This window comes from Leucoraja erinacea, chromosome 1 (assembly GCF_028641065.1).
Source record: "Leucoraja erinacea ecotype New England chromosome 1, Leri_hhj_1, whole genome shotgun sequence".
Taxonomy (NCBI): Eukaryota; Metazoa; Chordata; class Chondrichthyes; order Rajiformes; family Rajidae; genus Leucoraja; species Leucoraja erinaceus.
In genome coordinates this window covers 113,486,555-113,512,066 of record NC_073377.1, presented here as the reverse complement: position 1 = coordinate 113,512,066, position 25,512 = coordinate 113,486,555, and the positions used below count along the sequence as shown (strand labels likewise).

General features: G+C 44.1%; 1 protein-coding gene across 2 annotated transcripts in view; it reads left to right on the top strand.

Moving 5' to 3' along the window:
• Nucleotides 1-25,512, top strand: part of ccser1 (coiled-coil serine-rich protein 1) — a 1,187,217-nt gene that overhangs the window by 720,006 nt on the left and 441,699 nt on the right. For both annotated transcript variants that reach the window (XM_055641555.1, XM_055641564.1), the window contains exon 8: nt 12,074-12,154. In XM_055641555.1, coding sequence (XP_055497530.1) covers nt 12,074-12,154 — 81 coding nt within the window. The remainder of the gene's footprint in view (nt 1-12,073; nt 12,155-25,512) is intronic.

Sequence of the window (25,512 nt, the reverse complement as noted above, 5' to 3'; positions counted from 1 at the left end):
ACTATTTGAGATTTGTAATAGGAAAAAAATCACATGTGGTTAAAGTGCACATTGTCAGATTATTAAAGGTCATTGTCATACATTTTGGTTTCACCACGTAGAAATCATGTGGCCATCCTATTTTTGCGGCTAACCAGTGCTTTGCATCCTACAATACAATACAATACCACTCAGTGAGGCTCAAACGAAATTCCGTTTCCACAGCCATACAAACAAAGACAATTTCCTACAGACATACACACAATTTAATTCACACAAACATCCATCACAGTGAACCCACTGTGATGGAAGGCAAAGTCTTTTCTCTCCCCTGTTCTCCATTTCTCTCCCGATGTCCAAGCCCCTGGAGGGCGATTCTAAGTCTCACGGCCATTTTAGGCCGTGCCGGGCGATTTACGGCCCCGCTCCCGGTCTAAAAGTCAGAATGTTGGAGCCCCCGGCGGGCGCTGGAATGTCCCACGGCCATGAAGCCATGCATCCTGCAGTGCAGCCTCTGTATTTCTGTTTATGAAGTCTTCTGCGGACAGTGGTCATTGTCAAATCCACACCTGACTCCTGAAGAGTGTTTCTGATCTGTCGGACAGGTGTTTGGGGATTTTTCTTTATTATAGAGAGAATTCTTCTGTCATCAGCTGTGGAGAACTTCCTTGGCCTGCCAGTCTCTTTGCAATTAGTAAGCTCACCAGTGCTCTCCCACTCTGGGCAAGAGACTCTGCGTGTTTACCCGATCTATTCCACTCATGATTGTGTACACCTCTAAGATACCCCTCTTCCACCTGCACTCCAAGGGACAGAGACCTAGAAAAATTATTCAAAGGAAAAGAATGGGCCCTTCCATAAGCTAGCGGTGCTGTCCGATTCACCTCAACAACATTGAGGACGTTAGCTAAGTTGGCTAAGCAACTTCTGTGAAACAAAGCGAAGAACCATATCCTGCCCTCTGTATCTATGTAATCTACCTGAGTTTGAGCTGATTCTATCTATGTATTTTAGTTTTAGTTGAGAGATACATGGATAGGACAGGTTTGGAGGGATATGGACCAAACACAGGCAGGTGGGACTAGTGCAGCTGGGTCATGTTGGCCGGAGTGGGCAAGTTGGGCCGAAGGGCATCTTTCCCGACTGTATCACTCTATGTCTCTCTATACAAAGCGGAAATAGGCCCTTCAGCCCACCGAGCCTGTGCCCACCAGTGCTATCCGTACACTAGCACTATCCTACATACTAGGAACAATTTACAATTTTACTACCTCTTAACCTACAATCCACCTGTGGATTGTGGGAGGAAACCAGAGCTCCCTGAAAAAACCCATGCGGTCACAGGGAGAACATACAAACACCATAGAGCCTGCACCCATAGTCAGGATTGAGCCCAGGATAGATTCTATCACTGCACCACCGTGCCTCCCTTGATACATATTTGGTATATCTGATCTGTTTGGACAGCATGCAAAACAAAGCTTTTCACTTTACCTCTGTACAGCTGAAAATAATAAATCGGAAAAGAATAATTTCTGTGAAAGTTACTTTCTTTCATGCATTCTGCCCCAAGTTACAAGCCACCACAATTGTAAAAAATGTCACATGTTCACTCCTTTCCCGTGGCCTGTAAGCTCCTTCAGCCTAAAACACTCTAGGACGTAGAACATGGGAACAACACAGCATAGGAACAGGTCCACCTCCGTTCATTGATGAAATAAGATAAAACCTTCCTCTTTGATTACATTTTTGGCCATACCTCCTAAGGTGGCTGTTTGTGACAAATGCCCCTGTGAAACACTTTTGGATGTTTTCTTTAATTTAAATGTGTTATTGAAACCAACACAGTCACAGGGAGAAAGTACAAACTCAACTCGGATTGCACCCGAGGTCAGGATCAGACCCGGGGTCTCCTATTCTGTGATGTGCCAGCTCTTCCACTGTGCTGCCAGGCTCCAGGGTCCAACTTCCAAGCAACCTGCAACAGAGCAAGGAATGGTCCAGGTCAATGGCTTTAAATCTTCAGATGAGCCCTGATAGCAATGGAGGAACACAGATCATATTTTGTTAATGGACTGTTTAGTTAGTTTATTGTCACGTGTACCAAGGTGCAGTGAAAAGCTTTAGTTGCGTGCTACCCAGTCAGCAGAAACACAATACATGATTACAATCGGGACATCTGCTGTGTACAGATACATGATAAAAGGAATAATATTTAGTGCAAGACAAAGTCCAATAAAGTCAGATTAAAAATAGTCCTAGGGACTCCAATGCCCATTTCTTTGCAATATAAAACAAGACTTGTATTTCACCAAATCCTACCAGATGTTTGTATTTGAATTGATTAAATAAAATCTTGCAATCCTTCTTCGTCTTGCAGTCTGAGGCAATTTGACTAATTCTGTGCCAACTTAAGCACTTACATAAGAATTAACACCGGTGGTTAATCATTTAAGTGATTAAGTAAGAGTAATTAAGTAAATTAAGCTGGAAAACGATTTCTGCAAATGAAACTGTTTCCTAGGTCTTTGTAGAGTATGTATTTTACTGCGCAGAAGGTTCATCAAGGAACTCAAAAGGCAAAAGAGTGATGTAAGAATACTTGATGACACAAGGAACTGCAGATGTTGGCATCTTGAGCAAAACTCAAAGTGGTAGAGGATTGATTAATAAATTGATTGATATTTTATTATCACATGTGACAGGTTGCAGTGAAATTCTTCGTTTTGTATACCGTGCACAAAGTATGCAAGTATAGGGCACAATTGTTCAACGTTGTCCCCAGTGGTCCCTCTATGTTCTCTCAGTCCCCCCGTCCGTCCGTCCCGTGTCCCCCCCCCCCCCCCCACTTCGGGTCAATCGGTTGTCATGGTGCCTCCACCCCCTACGCCAACTCAACAGGTCAAGCAGAATCAGATGAGTGTAATGAACAGCCAACACTTCACCGGACCCGACATCTCGTCTGGCCATTCCCCCCATAAATGCTGCCTGACCCGCTGAGTTACACCAGTACTTTGTGTTCTGTAAGAACACTTGTTTGATTTAGGATTCCAATTTGCATGTTCCAAGTGGCCAAAGCTTGAAGTGTCTCTGGACCTACCCTGGATGGAGTCTGTTATGAATGGGACTATGTGTTGAAGAGTGCACTTTTCTCCCCGCAATGGATCACATGTCCCAGCAGAAATGTACAACCAAGCCAAAAGAATATGAGATCCAAGGAACTGCAGATGCTGGTTTGGAAAAAAAGTGATGAAGTGTGCTGGTATCGGGATGGCACAGTGGCGCAGCGGTAGAGTTGCTGCTTTACAGTTCGATCCTGACTACAGGTGTTGTCTGTATGGAGTTTGTACATTCACCCTGTGACCACCTTGGTTTTCTCTGGTGCTCTGGTTTCCTCCCACAATCCAAAAACGTACAAGGTTGCAGGTTAATTGGCTTTGATAAAATTGTCAATTGTCCCAAGTGTGTAGGGTGGTGTGAGTGTACAGGGTGATCACTGGTCACAGCGCAGACCCGGTGGCTGAAGGGCCTGTTTCCATGCTGTATCTTTAAAGTCTAAAAGTCAGATACAATGGTTGGCATATAAGAAGCATTTGGACCAACAACCACCCATTCACACTTTGTCCCACTTTCTCATCCCGCTTCCATTTTACAGAGCCCAATTAACCCACAAAACCACCCACTTTTCAAATGTGGGAAGAAACATGGAGGGCACACACATGGTCATAGGGAGAAAGTGAAAACTGCACACAGATAGCACCCGAGGTTAGGATCAAACCCTGGTCTCTGGTGCTGTGAGGCAGCAGCTTTATGAGTTGCACCACTCTGTCACCCTGTGATTCCTTCATTGGAGCAAGTTCAAGTTTACAGTATTTCATTTCAGACAACATATTGAAAGGAAGAGACATAGAGGGTGGAAGAAGGCTCCCATAGCAACATATACTAGGAGATAAAATGGATTGCAGATACTGGAATCACTACCAACATTAACCCATGGGGCTGAATTGCCTCTTTCTGTTGCATAATATATAAATGTTAATTATTGTGATTCATTTTATTGGGGTGTGATTTTCACAGAGAATATATTGGCTTTTGTAAGGATTTTTGTGGTACTCAAGTAGGATCTTTTAGGATCTTTCTTGTTCCTTGTCAAATGCTTGTCAATAGTTCATGTTGGTGACACAACTGGTAGAATTAACTTGATCTCTGGTGCTGTTCTTGCAGAGTCTGTCTGCGTTAGCACATAGAACATCGAGCAGTACAGGACCAGAACAGGCCCTTCGGCCCATAAGGTCTGTGTCAGACATGGGGTCAAGAACATCATTTATCTACCTGCACCTAGTGGCCCTGTCCCACTGTACGAGTTCATTCAAGAGTTCTCCCGAGTTTGCCCTGATTCGAACTCGGAGATTTATGGTAATGACCGCTCGTAGGTACTCGGGGCTCTCGTGGACATTTTTCAACATGTTGAAAAATCTTCACGAGTCTTCCTGAGCTTACCGCATTTCCCGAGTACTTGCCGTTAGCGTTACGAGTGGCTAAGAGACGTCCCGAGCTCTAACGTACCCGCTGCGTTCATTCTACGCGCTTTCACGACTTTGATTTTTTTTTAAACTCGGGAGAGCGCTTGAATGAGCTCGTACAGTGGGACAGGGCCATTACCCATTTCCCTTAATTCCCTGCATATCTAAATATCAATCCCAAAGTATTTTAAATACCACCAACTTATCTGTTTCAACTACCACTCTTGGCAACGCGTTCCATGCACTCACCACCCTCTGTGGAAAGAAACTTGCCCCGCACATCCCCTTTAAATTTTGCCCCTCTCATCCTGAAGCTATGCCCTTTAGTATTTGATTTTTCCATCCTGGGAAAAGGATTCTGACTGTCTAACACACTGCGCATGACAATAATAAACCTAAATCTAAACCAAATCAAAACCACCTGATATTCCTCAAGGTGTTCCGGTTTCCGCCCACATCCCAAAGCTACGTGAGCTGGTAGGTTAATTGACCTCTGAAACTTGTCTCCAGTATATAGCTAAGAGCCACGGTGATCATGGTGGCGCAGCGGTAGAGTTGCTGCCTTGCAGCGAATGCAGCGCCGGAGGCACGGGTTCGATCCCGACTACGGGTGCGGTCTGTACGGAGCATGTACGTTCTCCCCGTGACCTGCGTGGATTTTCTCTGACATCTTCGGTTTTATCCCACACTCTAATGACGTACAGGCTTGTAGGTTAATTGTCTTAGTAAATGTAAAAATTGTCCCAAATCAGTGTAGGATAGTGTTAATGTGTGGGGATCGCTGGTCGGCATGGACCCAGTGGGCTGCATTTCTAAACTAAAAAAAGAGGTGGAATGAAGGATTAGTATTGGCTGGGAATGGAGGGCAAATGGATTACAGTGTTTAGGGCTAATATTCTTTATTATTATTATATCTCGTGCACAGAAATAGAAAGAAATTGTTACCGTGTTATTCTGTCAAATCGTACCATACAAGCAAACCATAAATATTACAACAGGTAGAGCAAATAGAAAAATAATCCCAGTGCACAAGGTGGTGTCAAAATGTCACAGTGATTCAGAGACAGAGAAAGTGCAGATAGACTTAAGGGCCTGTCCCACGAGCATGCGACTGCATGCGGCAAGCGCGACCTAACGTGGTCGCTTGAGCCATACGGCTTCGCGGGGCCGGTCCCACTTCGATCGCTGGAGCCGTATGGAGTTGTGCAGAGCTGGTCCCGACATCGCGCGGGGCTCCGGAAAACTGACAGTGTTCAAAAATTCCGCGCAGCAATGGCCGGTGGCTGCATTGAGGCCGTACGTCACGTGCGAACTTCCCGCGGACTTTGCTCGAACTTCACGTCACTCACTCGACCTCCTCGCGGCCCTCACTTCTGGTTTGGTCGCGCTCGCCTCATGCAGTCGCATGCTGGTGGGACTGGCCCGTACGGGGATCACTCAACCTCCGCGCAACCCTCGTGCGGTCCCCGCTTCCGGTTTAGTCGCGCTTGCCGCATGCAGTTGCATGCTTGTGGGACAGGCCCTTTAGAATGGAGATTTTAAAGAATGGATTGATTGTCGTGGATTATAGTGGATCTTCTGCTGGGACAAATACACAAAGCCGTGCCACACTTTGACAACATCTTGCAAGCACAATGGGGGCATTGCTCTGTAAGTAAGCACTGGATGGGCAGAATGGCCTCCATTCATGAGGAAAGTGGAATGTGAACTTAGGCTGTATTCTGTGCTCGCAACTGTTCAATTCCTTTCAGGTAGTTCCGTTTATTATTGTCACGTGTACTGAGGTGCATTTTGTTGTGTGCTATCCATTGCTGTCATCCATTTGACGACAGGTAGCAAATTGCTGTCTTCCATTTGAAACTTGCTTCAGTACATATGCAGTAATTCTCTGCACTGTTCTGATTGATACATGTTGGTTTGGAGAAGAAACAACACTGGTCTGCATTAGTTCATGCTAAAATGATAGGAGCATCTAAGTGCCATCAGGGAACTGCTGATTAGTATCTGATTTTTCTCTAAAGCATTTATATAGGCCAGGATTTTGCGAATTTTGTACAATGCATGTAAGTGCTGATGGTATGATGATTTTACTACTAGTAATGACAAAGTGATGCCACTAATGATGCACTATACTGAACCTTTGGAGCAATTTTTTTTAATGACTTGCAAACACCCATCTTGGTACAATTTCCATTAAGTTCAGAGCAAAATAATGTTTCAACGGATGCTCTCATTTTCTCATCCTTCCACTTAGGTCTTTTATGTGCCTGTGTATTAATCACACTGTGACTGAAAGGGTGAGAGTTGCAGAATCAGACAAATGTACTTGGGCAACTAAAATCTTCTCCATGACACAAAATGTCATGATGAAGTCTCATTCTATGGGGTTTGATTTAAGTCTCCTGTTTAGCCTGTTTGAGATCAAGAGTGTTAATTTATCACATGCACTGGATATTTATTCAGTTTTTAATTTAGTTTAGAGATGCAGTGTGGAAACAGGCCCTTCGGCCCACCAAGTCCACACCGGCCAGTACATTAGCACCATCCTACACACTAGGGATAATTTACGTTTTCCCAAAGCCAATTAACCTACAAACCTGCACGCCTTTGGTGTGTGGGAGGAAATCGGAACACCCGGGGAAAATCCACGCGGTCCATGGGGTGAACATAAAAACTCTGTACAGACGGCACCCATAGTCTGGATCGAACCCAGTTCCCTGGTGTTGTGAAGCAGCAACTCGACCCCTGCGACACCATACTGGCATTCCGGATCGGAACAATTAAATTCTTATCAAGCTTCTAAACGGTCCTTCCATAAGCTCAGGTAAAGTCCAATTCACCTTTACCTCATTGTGGACATTGGACTTTGTCTCTGGAACTGTTGCGCTACAATGCTATATTCTGGTCTCTATATCTTCCTCTTCTCTCTACCCATTGTGCTTGAGTTTGGCTTGATTGTATTTATGTCTCGTATTATCATATTATACTTAGCAAAACTAAGCTTTTCACTGTACCTCAGCACACATGACAACAATAAAGCTAAACCCAAACCTTTACAGACAAATTAGATGCAAAAGCAATAAAAGATAACTATAGAATAAATTATCTGTAATGCCCCTGTCCCACTTAGGAAACCTGAATGGAAACCTATGGAGACTTTGCGCCCCGCCCAAGGTTTCCGTGCGGTTCCCGGAGGTTGCAGGTGGTTGTCGGAGGTTGCAGGTAATGGAAGCAGGTAGGGAGACTGACAAAATCCTCCGGGAACTGCACAGAAACCTTGGGTGGGGCGCAAAGTCTCCAGAGGTTTCCGTTCAGGTTTCCTAAGTGGGACAGGGGCATTAGTCAACAATTGAACAAGACCATGAAAGTGCAAAAAAACAAAGTATGTACTGCAGCCACAGTAGTGCAAAGTCCATGGTGGTTCGGTGCTGAGGTAAGGTTGTGGTTAGGTAGAATCTTCTTTAAAGTCTGCCTCAGAATCTCAACTGCCTCGGGATGGAAGAGGACTGCAGCTGTGAGAAATCAGGAATAAAAAATTTAAAAAATGCTGAAACCACCCAGCAGGTCTGGTAACATCTGTGAACATAACTAATGTTTCAAGTCTGAGACCCATTGTCAGGAAGAAAGACAAAAAGGTTTTTTGATAAACAAGCACAGATGGTGTTGCAGAGAATGGAGATATATGGATCATGTGCAGGCAGATGACATTAGTTTATCATGGCATCATGTTCGGTATAGACATTGAGGGCTGAAGGACTTGTTACTGTGCAGTGCAGGCGGCACGGTGGCGCAGCGGTGGAGATGCTGCCTTACATCGCTTGCAACGCCAGAGACTCGGGTTCGATCCTGAATACGGGTGTTGTCTGTGCAGAGTTTGTACATTCTCCCCGTGCCCACATGAGTTTTCTCCGAGATCTTCGGTTTCCTCCCACACTTGAGTATAGAAGCTGGGATGTAATGTTAAAATTGTACAAGGCATTGGTGAGACCAAATCTGGAGTATGGTGTACAATTTTGGTCACCCAATTATAGGAAGGATGTCAACAAAATAGAGAGAGTACAGAGGAGATTTACTAGAATGTTGCCTGGGTTTCAACAACTAAGTTACAGAGATAGGTTGAATAAGTTAGGTCTTTATTCTCTGGAGCGCAGAAGGTTGAGGGGGGACTTGATAGAGGTCTTTAAAATGATGAGAGGGATAGACAGAGTTGATGTGGACAAGCTTTTCCCTTTGAGAATAGGGAGGATTCAAACAAGAGGACATGACTTCAGAATTAAGGGACAGAAGTTTAGGGGTAATATGAGGGGGAACTTCTTTACTCAGAGAGTGGTAGCGGTGCGGAATGAGCTTCCAGTGGAAGTGGTGGAGGCAGGTTCATTGGTATCGTTTAAAAATAAATTGGATAGGCATATGGATGAGAAGGGAATGGAGGGTTATGGTATGAGTGCAGGCAGGTGGGACTAAGGGGAAAAAAAATTGTTCGGCACGGACTTGTAGGGCCGGGATGGCCTGTTTCCGTGCTGTAATTGTTATATGTTATATGGTTACTCCAAAGACATATAGGTTTGTAAGTTAATTGGCTTGGTATACATTGTCCCTACTATGTGTAGGATAGTGTCAATGCATGGGGATCACTGGTCGGTGTGGACTAGGTTGGTTGAAGGGCCTGTGTCTCTAAACTAAAGTAAACTACTCTTCTATGTTCAATGAAGAAGAGCTGGAGGAAGAATTAAGGCCAGACATTGTCTTATTATGTAGAAACAAGAAACCACTTTACAAAAAAGACACAGAGTGTTGGAGTAACTCAGCAGGTCAGGCAGCATCTCTTGGATAGGTGATATTTTGGTTTGGGGCGCATGTTTCAAAGAAGACCTGTCCAAACAAGGGTCCTGACACAAATCAACAGCTCTCCACATTCCCCTAGAGACGCTGCCTGATCTGTTCTACATCACCCATGGTCAGTCATGGCCGAGAGGGGCCTACTACTACTTTATTGTCACATGTGACAAGTCACAGTGAAATTCTTTGCTTGCATACCCAAGGTATTCTAATAGCCGCCACATAAAGGGTGCTGACAAAATTACAAAGTATCCCGCGCTAGGTCCATCCTCGTTATCCACCGCAAAGGTACAGTGATAAATTTGTTTTGCGTGCTATCCAACCTAACCAGCTATTACTATACAGAAATACAATCAAGCCAAACTCAAAGTACAAAAGGTAGAGCAAAGGGCAAGATACAGAGTGCAGAATATAGTTCTCAGCATTGTAGAGCATCAGTTTCATAGATAAAGTCCAATGTGTGCAATGGGATAGAGGTGAATCGGACAGTATTGTGGCTTCTGGAAGGACAATTCACAAACCTGATAACAGGGGAAGAAGCTGTTCCTGAATCTGGTAGTGTGCACTTTCCAGCTCTTGTGTCTACTGCCCAAGTGAAGCAGGGAGAAGAAGCAATGACTGGGGTGGGACAAGTCTTTGATTATATTGGCTGCTTTACCAAGGCAAGATTGAGAGTAAATGGAGTCAGTGGTGGTGAATCTGGTCTGTGTGTTGGACTGGGCTACATCTGCACTTCTCTAACTTCTTGAACATTAATGGGGGTTTCTCACGGGGCGACTTGACGCAAGATGTAACCAGAGTGAAGTGGTCGTGGTCTAGCACGATATCACACGATATAACGGGGGGGGTAGATAAAGAGTTCCCAAGGGTACTCGGCATTTCTGTTATTTGTGCGAGTGACTTGTACGTCTCCCGAGCTTTCCCGTTAAATCTTGAATGAACATTGTGAACTGTGAAGTGTTGTTAAATCATCACGTGGCACAAATGATGTAAGTTTTTTTTCACACACTATAAATATCCTCCCTTGGTTGAATTGGCTCATTTGGAGACATGCCTGTACTAAGTAGTCTCGAGTACAGGATGGTGGTGTTTTTCATTGACGCGCTGTATGCAGCAGCCCTCTATGTGAATCGAGGACGCTTGCGTGAAGGCAGAAGGGTGAGATGAATTAAAAAGAGAATTAAGAGGAAGTCTCACTGGGTGAAGCCCATCTTTCAATGGAGACCTCTATTTGGACAATATGATACCTGAGCACAAGTTTGTAAATACAGATAGCCTTTTTTAAGACAAGCATTACAAGTGAAAATTGCCTGTCCTCATGCATAATTTATTTTATGGCTCTTGGAGACATGATTCCAACTTCAAACACAGAGCGTGTAAAAGCTGTCTGTGACTTTTTTACTTTGCAGCTGCAGGGCACAGACACACTTATAAGAGAAATTTAAGTTCCTTGCAAAAACAGCACTTTTACATCAATAGCAATGTATGTTTTTAAATCATGGATAACATTAAATGGTTTTCCTGTTGATGTACTAATATATCGCTATATATACTCACATGAGCACCCGGGATACTCCGCAGCCTTGGTCTCCAGCAGGTTCCGTTTTTTCTCCCTGTTTCTGTAATCCTCTCTGGATTTATCGTAAAGAATTTCGTTGAATTGGTACCATTCTACAAGTTCCCCCTCTTGTTCCCTGGAGAAGTTATATGGCCTTACCTTCTGCCATCTTCCCTTTATATACACGTCTGTTGAGGCTATTCCTACAATGGCTACTGGGGAGGCAATCTGAAATCCACCTTGCTCACCCTCTCCCTGCTCCAAGGAGCCCACAGGCAGTGTTATCTGTTGCATCTCCTGTTGCCTCTCCACCTGTCTCTCTTGCTACGTCTCCTCCTCATTCTCCTGCATGGCAAAAACCTTTCTGACACGCATTACCCGCTTTCTTTGAGCTTTTCTGGGAGCCATCTCTGCAAGTGTTCCAGTGAAAAAGATTCTCCAACAATGACAATGAGGTCGGACGTCCTCGATGGACACATGTTCCATTGACGATATTGAGACCACCTTTTTTACTCACCTTCTGTCCCCTCTGTCCAGCTTCTGGGTTCACCATTCGCAGGAGTTCCCACAGTAAACGCAAGAGTTATTACGGACATCGCACTGGCCACTACGTCCATATAATGTTTCAATGTTCAACCACAAGTGTACAAGTCACTCTTGGCGAAATTCAAGCTTGCTTGAATTTTCTCCCGAGTCAACAAGTTACACGAGTACCTGCCGTTAGAGCCACGGTGGTCCACGGTGGTCCACGAATGCCGTACGGTTATCGTACGAGGTTCCCACGATGTTCAACTCTGGTTACCTCTTGCGTCAAGTCGCCCCGTGAGAAAGCCCCATGAATCTCCAGATATTTTCTCCTGAGCCCTCAGGGCTTTGTGGCCCAACGTGATCTCCCCCTTATTCATTTTACACTTCTCTCACTCCATCTAAATCAATGCACTTCTGTAACCTTTTATATCTGACCCTGTCAATGAAAGGCAGAGATAAAATCCGAACTGCAACCGACATGGAATCAATTATTCTTTCTGTGCTGGTTTACTTGTTCCTGGAAGAGTTAGTTTGAGCGGTGCTTGTATAGACACAGCCTCACCATTGACTTCCCCAAGGTTATGATGCTCAGCATTCTCCATCACTTGCATTCATCACAAACCTCGTCTCTTGTCCTTCCTTGCAGGACCCGAAAGATGAAAGTGCACTTCTCAGGCTTCAGCTGAGGGAGAAGGATGAACTGATTGCGCAACTTCGAGAAGAACTTGTAAGTACTGGAGTTGAAATGTTTCTTTCTCTGAAACCTGCATATGTCTCCCAATATAGTGCAGAATTACATCTGTGTCAGAAACACCATTGGCCCGTTGTGTTTCTGCAATGATGAATGTATTATTTATGAGTTTAGTGTCACAGTTTCTCTGGTGCTCCTCAATTGTGATACATGGCCCAAAGAATCCTCTTTGTTCTGTAGAAATTTCTTGACAATGATTTTATCAGACATTTTAAAAAAAAAGACAATTAGCCAGCTGGGCTGAGATGCTAATAAGCAGTTTTCTTTGTCTCTTCCTCTCATATCAACCTTAACACCTGGTGGGATACATTCACGTACGCTCTATGTGGACAGTTTATGTGGATGGTCGACAATAGGAGCTGAGTGACAGGAGAGCTGGGTTAGTCTAGCTCACGTACGATGCCTACTTTGATTGTCTGTGCCAACAAGGATCAATTGATGACGATCAAAAATGTATGTCTTTGTGGATACTTTGTATTCCCACCTTTCCGCCTTCCCATGGAGTGCTGGGGATAACTGGTGGAATCGGATTCTGCCGTCTGAAGTTCTGCTTCATTCTCCTCTTGAAGCCCTCGGCATTGCCTGTCTTCATCATCAGTCTTCATCATTGTGTCTTCACACAATATCATAGTTTGCTGGGAATCTGAATCATAGTCATACAGCGTGGAAACCGGTCTGTCGGCCCAACTTGCCTATGCCGACCAACACGCTTCATCTACACTAGTCTCACCTGCCACTAATCCGACCTCCCACACTTGGTCATTCCTTCTTCACCCTGCTCCCGTACAGCAGAAAGTCCAGAAGCTTGAAAGCACGCAACACCAGACTTGGGAACAGTGTCTTATCTTCAAGTATCAGGTCTCTGAATAGTCAGTCATATAGTCATAGATACATACAGTGTGGAAACAGGCCCTTTGGCCCAACTTGCCCATGCCAATCAACATGCCCTATCTACAATAGTCCCACCTGCTTGCATTGGGCTCATATCCTTCTAAACTTATCCTATCCATGTACCTGTCAAAATGTCCCTTAAATGCTATGCTAGGACCTACCTCAACTATCTCCTCTGGCAGCTTGTTCCATATACACACCACCTAAATGTGCCCTATTATATCTGTATCAATATCTTTCCATTCAGTTTATTTTGACAATTCATTGACAATGTGTGACCATTCATTGGCACTGTTACTCCATAAAACCAATCACATGATGTTACACAATGTTACTTGTAATTTTCAAGGGGCAGCTTTATAATTTACATCATATATTTAGTATTTGTGCAGTTTATTATTGTCGTTCACCAAGATACAGTGACAAGTTTATTGCCACGTGCCATCCGGTCAGTAGAGTGACTATACAAGATTACAATTGAGCCGTCCACAGTGTACAGATACAGGTTAAAGGGAATAACGTTTAGTGCTAGATAAAGTCCAGTAAATCTGATTAAAGATAGTCGCAAGATCTCCAATGAAGTATGTGGTAGGTCAGGACCACTCTCTAGTTGGCGACAGGATGCTTGCATACAATGCTGTTTGCTTTATTAGTAAAAGTTTGCATATATTAATTTATGTACAATTGTTTTGGTTTCCGTCCTGACCTCGGACGCTGTCTGTGTGAAGTTTGCATGTTCTCTCTTTGACCGTGTGAGTTTCCTTTGGGTGCTCTATCCTTCCACATCCCAAAGATGTGTGGACTTTTTGTTTATTGGGCCTCTGTAAAATGTTTCCTCATATCAAGGGAATGGATGAGAAACCGCTTTCAAGAGCTTTTCAGTACCAATAAAGTACTTTGGTGCTATCTGTATGGTGTTTCCATGTTCCCCTTGAGTGTTTCCTCCAGGTGCTCTGGTTTCCTTCCACATGCCAAAGATGTGTTGCTTTGTAAGTTATTTTTGGTTTTGTAACTTACCCTGAGTGCGGACGGAGTGGATGTGTAAATGGATAACATAGAACTGAAGATGGGTTTCGGCCCGAAACGTTGCCTATTTCCTTCACTCCATAGATGCTGCTGCACCCGCCGAGTTTCTCCAGCTATTTTGTGTACCATAGAACTAGTGTGAATGGGTGGTCGATGGTCGATGGGGACTTGGTGGTCAGAGGGACCTGTTTCCACGCTGCATCTCTAAACTAAATTAAATAGGTTTCAAATTACAGAGGAAGTGAGCCATAAGCAGAGAACAAAACAGAGGGTGACTCAGTGACACGTGACACTGGTGGAGGGTAGGAGAGGGGGGTGAGAGTCAATTACTTGCAATAACATGTATCTGTAAGTGGAGTGTATGGGAAATATAGACTGAAATACAGCATAGAACCATGCATACAGTATTAGAGATACAGCATACAATATAGAACCATGCATACAGTATTAGAGATACAGCATAGAAACATGCCCTGTGGCCTACCGAGTCCAGGGTTTCGGCCCGCCGAGCATCGATGACCCATTCACAATACTTCAATTTTCACATCCTCCCCCTGCACAAGCGGGACAATTTACGGAGGCCAATTAACCAACAAACCCTTTGAGATGTGGGAGGGATCCGGAGCACTCGAACAAATCCCATGCGGTCACAGGGAGAACATGCAAACTCCACACAGTCAGCACCCAAGGCCATGGTTGAACCAGGGTCTCCAGCGCTGTGAGGCAGCAGATCTGTCAGCTGTGTGACTGTGCTGCCCATGTTTTGGAAGTTGGTGCTGGGCTGAATGGAACTGTTTATGGGTTTTTGGTGATCACAACCCCCAGCATGTTTTCCACATTACAACATGCATTTGGGACATTTGAAAGCTTCATCTTTGGAGAACATGACTCGGTGACCTTTTGCTTCAGAACCACATCTTGAGACTGATTGTGGTGGTGGGGAGAGGTGTTGGTGTTGACAGAGGTGGGGGAGGGACAAAGTTTGGCAAGTGATAGGTGGATACAAGCGGGGGTGGAGTGATTGGCAGATGGTTACACAAAGGCAAAAGGTGTGGAGAGGATGTTCCCACGAGTGGGCCAATCTAGGACCTGAGGCCATAGCCTCAACATTAAAGGACGATGAGGAGGGTTTTCTTTAGTTAGAGGGTGGCGAATCTGTGGAATTCATTGCCACAGACGGCTATGGAGGCCAAGTCGATAGATATTTTTAAGGCAGTGATTGACAGGACAATAAGTTTGAGAGGGAAAGATAGATCTGCCACGATTGAATGTCGGAGTAGACTTGATGGTTCGAAAGTTCCAATTCTGCTCCTATAACTTCTGAACAACCAAAAAGAGTAAGATCATTTTTTTTGCTTGTTTGGCATTCCCGTAACTTAAGTGGCTTTGAGCTTGGTATTGGAGAGTTGGAGTGTTTAAGAAGGAACTGCAGATGCTGGAAAATCGAAGGTAGACAAAAGTGCTGGAGAAACTCAGTGGGTGCAGCAGCATCTATGGAGCGAAGGAAATAGGCAACGTTTCGGCCCGAAACGTTGCCTATTTCCTTCGCTCCATAGATGCTCCTGCACCCGCTGAGTTTCTCCAGCACTTTTGGCTACATTGGAGAGTTGGATGCAGGGAGTTAAAGTTTGATTAAGCTGTAGCACCTCCTAAACTTAATCTGTGGTGGAACACCCCTCGTCATGCAAAAACATCAACTTTTAGGATATTTTAGTGTGGATTTTAGGATCTGATAAAGATTGGACGGAATGTGCAGACAGATATATATTTGAATTTTACTGCTACATTTATGATAATACCAAGGTAAATGTGGCACTAAAACCCGAGTATTAGGGAACTGAACTGATTTATAGTCACAGTTAATGTAAGTGTTACTGTATGTTCACACTCGTCGAAAACCTCAGCCATCAGTGAACAGTAAATCACAGAGAGGAGCAAGATTTATTTTTCTTCATCACCACAGCCCTAATGAAGAAAACATCATCGGAAAATATATCTGCACCACCCTCTCATCTGTTTTATGCATAATTATTCTTCCCATGAACACCATTAATCTAGTAAAAAATCTGATAAATTGCATCGTGAACAATGACTGCAACAACTCGCTAGCTGGAGGCTAATCAGTTTTCTGCTGGATCTCCCGTTTGCTAACTTCCTCTTCCCATTCCCATAGTGACCTTTCTGTCCAGGATCTCCTCCATTGCCAGAGTGAGGCCAAATGCAAACTGGACGAACAGCCCCTCATATTTTGCTTGGGTAGCTTACAACCTAACGGTATGAACATTAAATTCTCCAATTTTAGTGAATTCACCTGCAAACACCCCCTCCCTTTTTTCCCCCCCTCCCCTCCCAGTGCCCCACCTGGATGTGTTCCCATTTTGCCTTCCCCCCCCCCCCCCCCCTCTCCCACTACGCCTTCCAACTATATTCCTTCCTCTGGCTTCACAATTTGGACTTAATCTAACCTTATTTTACACTTTTTTGGTCTTTGTGCAGCCGTCTGTGAATGACCCCCCCCCCCCCCCCCCCCCCCCCCCATCGCACCATACCTGTTTCCACCTATCACTTGCCAAAACATTATTCCGCCACCATCTCTTTTCCAGTTTACTCCTAACAACACCCCACCACCACAATCAGTCTCAAGAAGGGTCCCGAGCCAAAAAGTCACCTATCCATGTTCTCTAGAGATGCTGCCTGACCCATTGAGTTATTCCAGCACTTTGTGTCTATTTATGTAAACCAGCATCTGCAGTTCCTTCTGTCGACATGCTGTTGAAGTTTGTAGGAATTGTGTGACAATTTCTGGATCAATGTATAAAGGAAGAGTTGATACTGTGCAAGGCTGTTGGAGATGTGCCTCCCAGACCAATTTTCAGCCAGTATGCAACAATTAATTTGAACTCATCAGTCGCCTCCTCAAACACCCTGATAGGTAAATAGTGTGTGGGGGGTGGGGGGGGGGGGGGGGGGGGGGTGAAGCAGAGGGTGGAGAGAACAATGAGGAAGTTGCCCGGTAGAAATACATTTCGAATGGAATGATATTGCACATCAAGAAAGTGCATTGTTCCAGAAGTAAAACTGGTTGATTGGTGCTTTATTGTCATGCGTGCAAACGCACAGTGAATTTGTTTCTTGTTAATACAGTTCAGTAAAATGTTGCCGTACCTAAGCATGATCCCCAATTAGCAAAGCGTACAGAAATAGTTCACTGAGACCACATGCAAGAGGTACCAGGTTTTGACACCATTTTCAGTCCAGTCCGTGCAATAGTTCTCATCGGTGCCTGATCCAGGCGAGTCCCAGGATGCTGCGGGCTTCCATCCTTTGCTTTCATTGGATTTGCCGATCAACCAATGAACGAACGTCCCTCTCCTTGCCTGTCCACCATTGTGGCTCGGAGGCACCTCCCGCAGTTGACTTTGAAGGTGCAGTAGGCCAGACCCCGGTTCCTTCGCCTACCGGCCTTGTTCCTCATGTCCGTTGTTGCCGGCTTCATCCTCTCTGGTCCCTGGTCTTTGGGGGACGAGCAGGAGCCGCCTCCTGGATGGGTCCAGAGGGGATGTTGGAAATATTGGGCACCAGAGATGAAAAATCTACTGAAGCAGAGGTGGCCCAAACACATCTCTCATTCCTCATCATTGCCTCCAACTTCATGGGGAGCTCCACACTATTGAATTCACGAGAAAAGAATCGGGGGTATAGGATGGACCTGCAACTTTTTGATGTTCAAATCCACCCCAATATATTCATCGTTAAGTTCTCTTTCCCTTAAAAATTGTATGTTTTCCCATGCAATGTGAGAAGGAGATGAGCGAGGCCATATAACTTGTTCCTCCATCCATTCAGATAATGGTTAATCTTACCTCAATTCCCTTTGCACATGCATAATGCATATCATAGAGTCTGAGAGTCATTGAACTGTACAGCATGGAAACAGGCCTTTCAGTCCACTTTGTTCATACCAACTTGGCATTGTGGTCTAGTCCTTTTGGCACATTTGACCCATATCCCTTTAAAACCTTGCTAACATCATATCTGAAATGTGTCCCTCCATACCCAAGCTATCTCTTAGGTATTTATAATTGAACTAACCTGACTTTCTCTTTGGGTGTCTGGGGGACTCAGATTTCTATTTCTATTTTAGGACAGTCATCAAACTCCTGATGAAAATGTAATGTAGAAGCAAAAGTTTTGTCCTTCAATCTGTAGTCTTCATTGGTTCAATGGCATAACCAGTAGATTTGCTCCCTACATCACGAGTGAATTAAGTTCAACCTGGGCTAATACGGGCATTTTGAGCAAAGGACAAAATTAGTTTCTCAGCTAATAGGGGCCTTGTGGGCCGAAATTAGTGGTTTCAGGCAGGCCAAACAATTTGTTTCTTTTTGCATTGCAGCTTCAAGCACAGGGCAGGCCGAATAGCTCATTGCATTTTCACTTCACTTCCATTACCATTGCCACTTTCAAGCACAGGGCAGGCTCAAGCCAAAGAGCTGATTGCATTTTCACTTCACTTCCATTGCCATTGCACTTTCAAGCACAGGGCAGGCTCAAGCCAAACAGATTGCATTTTCATTTAATTTCCATTGACATTGCAGTTTCAAGCACAGGGTAGGCCAAACAACTCATTTCATTTTCATTAAGGGCTAGCAAATCATTTATTCAAGTACATTGCTTACTCAGTGTTCTGTAGTTTCCCAGCTCAGACAGAGTCATGACTCTCCCTCACCATCTTGCAGACAAACTGAGCCACGCCCACACTTCCGGGTTTTATAGTCGCTCCCCCCTCCCACCGGAAGAGGCGTGGCCTTCATGGTGGTGATTGACCAGAGAGAGAATTTCAAGATTTTTTAAACACTAATAAGTCTTTTAGTTTTCATCGATGGGAAAAATCCTCGGGGCCTGCACAGCGAAGGAGGACTCTGAGCAAGTTGGCCAAAAAATCACAGCCATATGTGGTAGCGTTTTTTTCTAAAATCAAAGCACAGTGCAAACGGGAAGTGGTCAAGATGACCCTTTTAATTATATAGATAAGAAGAAAAGGGAACAGGTGGATCACTTTAAAATATACCACTGTTCATCTTCTTTTGGGATGAGATATATCCCATAACTATGACTAAACACTTAATGATTGATTTTCAAGAGGGCAGTTTGAAAATGATTCTCCATCCGCAGCTTGTCCTTTGAAGAATTTACAAATGATAGGCAATTCAACATTGTGAAATGCCAAGCAGTCTTACCGGAAATTAACATGCTCTTCAAACATATACATACCTCAGCAATAATTACATGGAATACCTGCTGCATTTTGCAAAGTAACATCTGAAGTGAAGGCTTGCTCTGAGCATAAATGTTGCAGCTTAGTTTATTTGTTTAAACCCTTGTCTCATGGTGCGAGTTGACCCACGAGGTACCCCGAGTTTAACTCGTGGTAATCACGTACAATTAACGTAGCGGGAACGTCGGAACTCGTGGACGCAACTTTGCGACTCGTGGCGCTAACGGCAGGTACCCGTGAAACTTGTTAACTCTTGAAAAAATTCAAACATGTTTAAAGTTTTCCACGAGTAAAATGTACTGCTGAAGTTAAAAATTGAAACATTTAAACTCGTTGTAAGAACATAGTGGCCCGTGAGTTTACCTTAGTGTCTCGTGAGTCTACCGTGGGCACTCTTTAACTCAGCGGGCAGGCAGAATCTCTGGAGAGAAGGAATGGGTGACGGGATGACGTTTCTATTGAACCTCGCAATGAAAGGACAATGGATTTCATTTAATGGAGTTACCCTTGTACTTCAGCGTACTTGCTCAAAAGTTTATGGCCGAACGGAACTCACAATATGGTTTGTATATCAAACATGCATGTTACAAGCACTAACCAACCATTGACAGATGAAAGATACATGCAGCTCCTGGAAAGCGAGTGTTAATTAGTTCCGTATTAAAGTGAAGCTCTTACCGATAGTAATAATTTTATTTGGAATAGTTTAAATCTACTGAGTAGCATTTTAGTTTACACCTACCACCTCCATACTAATACACGTGTATCCACATGTTGTTCCCTCCATATATCACTGGTTGTATCGTTATTTAGGTGTTTTGGCCACCCTGAGTCTGAACGGCGCTGTAATACAGAGCAAATCTTTATTTCTATTCCCCTTTGTGAGAATTTATTATCCCTGATCATCTTCAGTAAATAGACATGTGGGCAGCTCTAATAATGTTCACATGTTGCCTAATCGCTTTCCAAATATTGGAACGTGAAATTATATTTTATCTACCATGCAAAGCTTCATTTCAGATCTTCACAATGCCAACCGCATTGAAGCCTTTCGCTGCTTGGACGCGGGCAGTTCACTGCAGAAAATTAATATTTGTTTCCCAGATAAGGACGAGATGCAGAATGAGTTTGGATACACAGTGGGATATTGCTTAAAGTTGTATATGTGTGTTGGTGGAGCGAGGTCTGGGTGCCCCAAAACTGCACTGGTTTGTTCCGCGACAAGCCAATTGTACCGCCTTCACCTTTCCCCACGGCCATCTTTCAGAACAAGCTCAGAAACGGCTTCTCTTTTGTCCGTTTTCAGGTGAGCCGACAGTGTGAAGAGGTAGGGTTACGCGACTTTTGTCTGTAATGGATATTTGTCACCGAACCAGACAAATTCCTGGAGACCAAACACCATTTATACAGCTTGTTCTACCTGTTTAGCTTAAAAATGACCCCCCCCCCCCCACCAACCCTCGGAGAGAACAGCGAGGGTTATTTGTTCTTGTTCCAAATTGTGTAAGAGTTGAAGAAAAGTGCCGTTTTCCACGTGCGACTCAAGCGGTAACCTGATCTCTCTGGGAAAAGGAGAAGTTCAAAATGCAATAGATGCCTCCACGCTGAATTCGATCTTTAGTAAGTCTCATAATCAGGCAACCATGAACTAGAGACAGACAAAATGCTGGAGTGACAATGGGTCAGGCAGCATCTCTGAGGAGTCGGTAATATTTTGCATCAAGACCATTCTTCAGACGGGTCTCGACACGAAACGTCACCAATTCCTTTACTCCAGAGATGCTGCCTGACCTGCCGAGTTTCTCCAGCTTTTTGTACACTTGTTCAGACTTTCGGTTATTGATCTGCAAAGTTTCTGTGGAATTTGCCTGACAATCCACAAATTGCTCTGCTTGCTATCTCTCTTCATTTCTTTTGATTTTTCTGATGCCCTATTCACACCCTGTTCCAATCCGATTCGTTCTGGATCTGATCTCACACACTGTTCATTCCTCCAAGTTTATGCCATATCAATCATCACAAATTTTGGACTGCTTCATCTTTCTTCGCAATCTCTTTAAACAGCAAACGGGCAACTGATTGAATGATTACTGCATTGAAAAGCTATTTTAAAGAATCTGCACAGTGTCTTAATTATGCAGCAGCTCCACAAATAATAACATAATCATAGAAACATTCAATATGATCATGGCTGATCATCCAACTCAGTATCCCAACCCTGCCTTCTCTCCATACCCCCTGATCCATTTAGCCACAAGGGCCACATCTAACTTCCTCTTAAATATAGCCAATGAACTAGCCTCAACTACCTTCTGTGGCAGAGAATTCCACAGATTCACCACTCTCTGTGTGAAAAATGTTTTTCTCATCTCGGTCCTGCATCTAGCCTGTCCAACCCCTTACGAATTTTGTAAGTTTCTATAAGATCCCCTCTCAATCTCCTAAATTCTAGAGAGTATAAACCAAGTCTATCCAGTCTTTCTTCATAAGACAGTCCTGCCATCCCAGGAATCAGTCTGGTGAACCTTCTCTGTATTCCCGCTGTGGCAAGAATGTCTTTCCTCAGATTAGGAGACCAAAACTGTACGCAGTACTCCAGGTGTGGTCTCACCAAGACCCTGTACAACTGCAGTAGAACCTCCCTGCTCCTATACTCAAATCCTTTTGCTATGAATGCTAACATACCATTCGCTTTCTTCACTGCCTGCTGCACCTGCATGCCTACTTTTAATGACTGGTGTACCATGACACCCAGGTCTCGTTGCATCTCCCCTTTTCCTAATCGGCCACCATTCAGATAATAGTCTACTTTCCTGTTTTTGCCGCCAAAGTGGATAACCTCACATTTATCCACATTATACTGCAACTACCATGCATTTGCCCACTCACCCAGCCTATCCAAGTCACCTTGTAGCCTCCTAGCATCCTCCTCACAGCTAACACTGCCCCCCAGCTTCGTGTCATCAGCAAACTTGGAGGTGTTGCATTCAATTCCCTCATCCAAATCATTAATATATATTGTCAATAGCTGAGGTCCCAGCACTGAGCATTGCGGTACCCCACTAGTCACTGCCTGCCATTGTGAAAAGGACCTGTTTACTCCTACATTTTGCTTCCTGTCTGCCAGCCAGTTCTCTATCCACTTTAATACTGAACCCCCAATACCGTGTGCTTTAAGTTTGTATACTAATCTCTTATGTGGGACCTTGTTGAAAGCCTTCTGAAAGTCCAGATATAACACATCCGCTGGTTCTCCCATATCCACGCTACTAGTTACATCCTCGAAAAATTCTATAAGATTCGTCAGACATGATTTACCTTTCGTAATTCCATGCTGACTTTGTCCAATGATGTCACCACTTTCCAAATGTGCTGCTATCCCATCTTTAATAACTGATTCTAGCAGTTTCCCCACTCCCGATGTTAGACTAACTGGTCTGTAATTCCCTGTTTTCTCTCTCCCTCCCTTTTTAAAAAGTGGGGTTACATTAGCTACCCTCCAACCCTCAGGAACTACTGCAGAATCTAAAGAGTTTTGAAAAATTATAACTAATGCATCCACTGTTTCTGAGGCTACTTCCTTAAGTACTCTGGAATGCAGCCTATCTGGCCTTGGGGAGTAATCGGCCTTTAATCCATTCAATTTACCTAACACCACTTCCCGGCTAACCTGGATTTCACTCAGTTCCTCCATCTCATTTGAACCCCGGTCCCCTGCTATTTCCGGCAGATTATTTATGTCTTCCTTAGTGAAGACAGAACCAAAGTAGTTATTCAATTTGTCTGCCATGTCCTTGTTCCTATATACATATATTCATATATACATATATACCTATGTTCATATATTTTTATCACAGTTAACAGTACATGCGTATGATTTACAGTTTAGCTACTCAAAGCCACAGGATGGAGATGTCTTCTTTAACATTGTTGCTTATTAAAACAGACCTTCATTCACGGTGGCTCAAGAGTAACTCGGAAGAGGAACTTGGAACATCGCAGAAATGACAAGTAAACGGCAAACTTATCATACCCGTGGGAACTCGGTTAAACTCTTGATCATACACTTGGAATCTCGTACACAACCACGAGTCTTTCACTCGGGGTACCTCGTGGGTCAGCTCGCGGGTTAGCGATGCCAAGCGGAAACAGACCTTTCGACCCACCGAATCCCGTGCCAATCAGCGATCCCCATACACTAACACTGTCCGACACAATGGGGGCAATTTACAATCTTTACCAAAGCCAATTAACCTTCAAGCCTGTATGTCCTTGGAGTGTGGGAGGAAAACTGGCGCGGCCACTGGGATAATGTAAAAACTGCACACAGACAGGATCTGTAGTTAGGATTCAGATTCAGATTCAGATTCAATTTTAATTGTCATTGTAAGTGTACAGTACAGAGACAATCCTCCTGCATCTAGCCTGTACAACCCCTTAAGAATTTTGTAAGTTTCTATAACCTGAACCTTAGGTTCATAATGAAAAAGAGAAGAATTTGGCCATTTGGCTCATTAAGTACTCCGCCATTCAATCATGGCTGATCTATCTTTCCCTCTTAACCACATTCTCCTGCCTTCTATCCATAACCCCTGACACCCTTACTAATCAAAATCTCTACCATCTCTGCCTTAAAAATATCAATTTACTTGGCCTCCACAGCCATCTGTGGCAATGAATTCTACAGATACACCACCCTCTGGCTAAAGACATTTCCCCTGATTTCCTTTCTAAAGATATGTTCTTTGATTCAGAGGCTGTTCCCTCTGGTCCTTGACTCTCCCACTAGTGGAAACATCCTCTCTACATCCACTCAATCCAGGCCTCTCACCGAGAGCAGGATAGTTGCATTTTTTTGTAACGTCTGAGTATAACAGTACAATTAAGCACTATCGATTGTACAAGTAAAGGCTAATCTACGTCTCTCTTGTCAAGTGTTCTTCTGAATTATTTTTTATTTCCTATTTATTTTGTCAAGAGGTGGTCTTCATTACGTGACCTGCCACACAATTTCTCTATTTCAGCGCTCTTCGGGGAACTGTGTGGAATCCTCCACGTGCCGAGATTTAGTTGTGGAGGTCGTAACAATCTCTAGAGCCAATTTAACCCTTCCCAATTTGTGAATTTCTGATTGGGAAATTTTAGAAATGGTAGGAATATTCTCTGGAATCTGATTAATACCCCAGTCAATTAAATTTAATATCACTTGGATTTTATTCAGATTCAGATTCAATTTAATTGTCATTGTCAGTGTACAGTACAGAGACAACATTTATCGAAATAACATTATTTTTTATCTTCTGTGTGAAGCTTGTCTCTTTAAGAAAGGTGTGTATTGATTAATACAGATATAACCATGTAACAATTACAGCACAGAAACAACCCATCTCGCCCCTTCTAGTTCACGCCGAACACTTATTCTCCCCTAGTCCCATGTACCTGCACTCAGACCATAAACCTCCATTCCTTTCCCGTCCATATACCTATGGTGGTGGTGAAAATTGCCCAACGCATCACCGGTTCCTCGCTCCCCTCCATTGAGTCTGTCCAAAGCAAGCGTTGTCTGCGGAGGGCGCTCAGCATCGCCAAGGACTGCTCTCACCCCAACCATGGACTGTTTACCCTCCTACCATCCGGGAGCCGCTACAGGTCTCTCCGTTGCTGGACCAACAGGTCCAGGAACAGCTTCTTCCCGGCGGCTGCCACTCTGCTGAACAACGTACCTCGGTGACTGCCAATCACCCCCCCCCCCCCCCCCCCCGGACACTCCTCCCCCAGGAAAAACACTATGTCTGTATATATGCTAATGTAAATATTTATTCAAATCATATGCTATGTCGCTGTTCCAGGGAGATGCTAAATGCATTTCGTTGTCTCTGTACTGTACACTGACAATGATAATTAAAGTTGAATCTGAATCTGAATCTGAATCCAATTTATTTTTAAATTATAAAATCGAACCTGCCTCCACCACTTCCACTGGAAGCTCATTCCACACAGCCACCACTCTCTGAGTAAAGAAGTTCCCCCTCATGTTACCACTAAACTTCTGTCCCTTAATTCTCAAATCATGTCCTCTTGTTTGAATCTTCTCTACTCTCAATGGAAAAAGCTTATCCACGTCAACTCAGTCTATCCC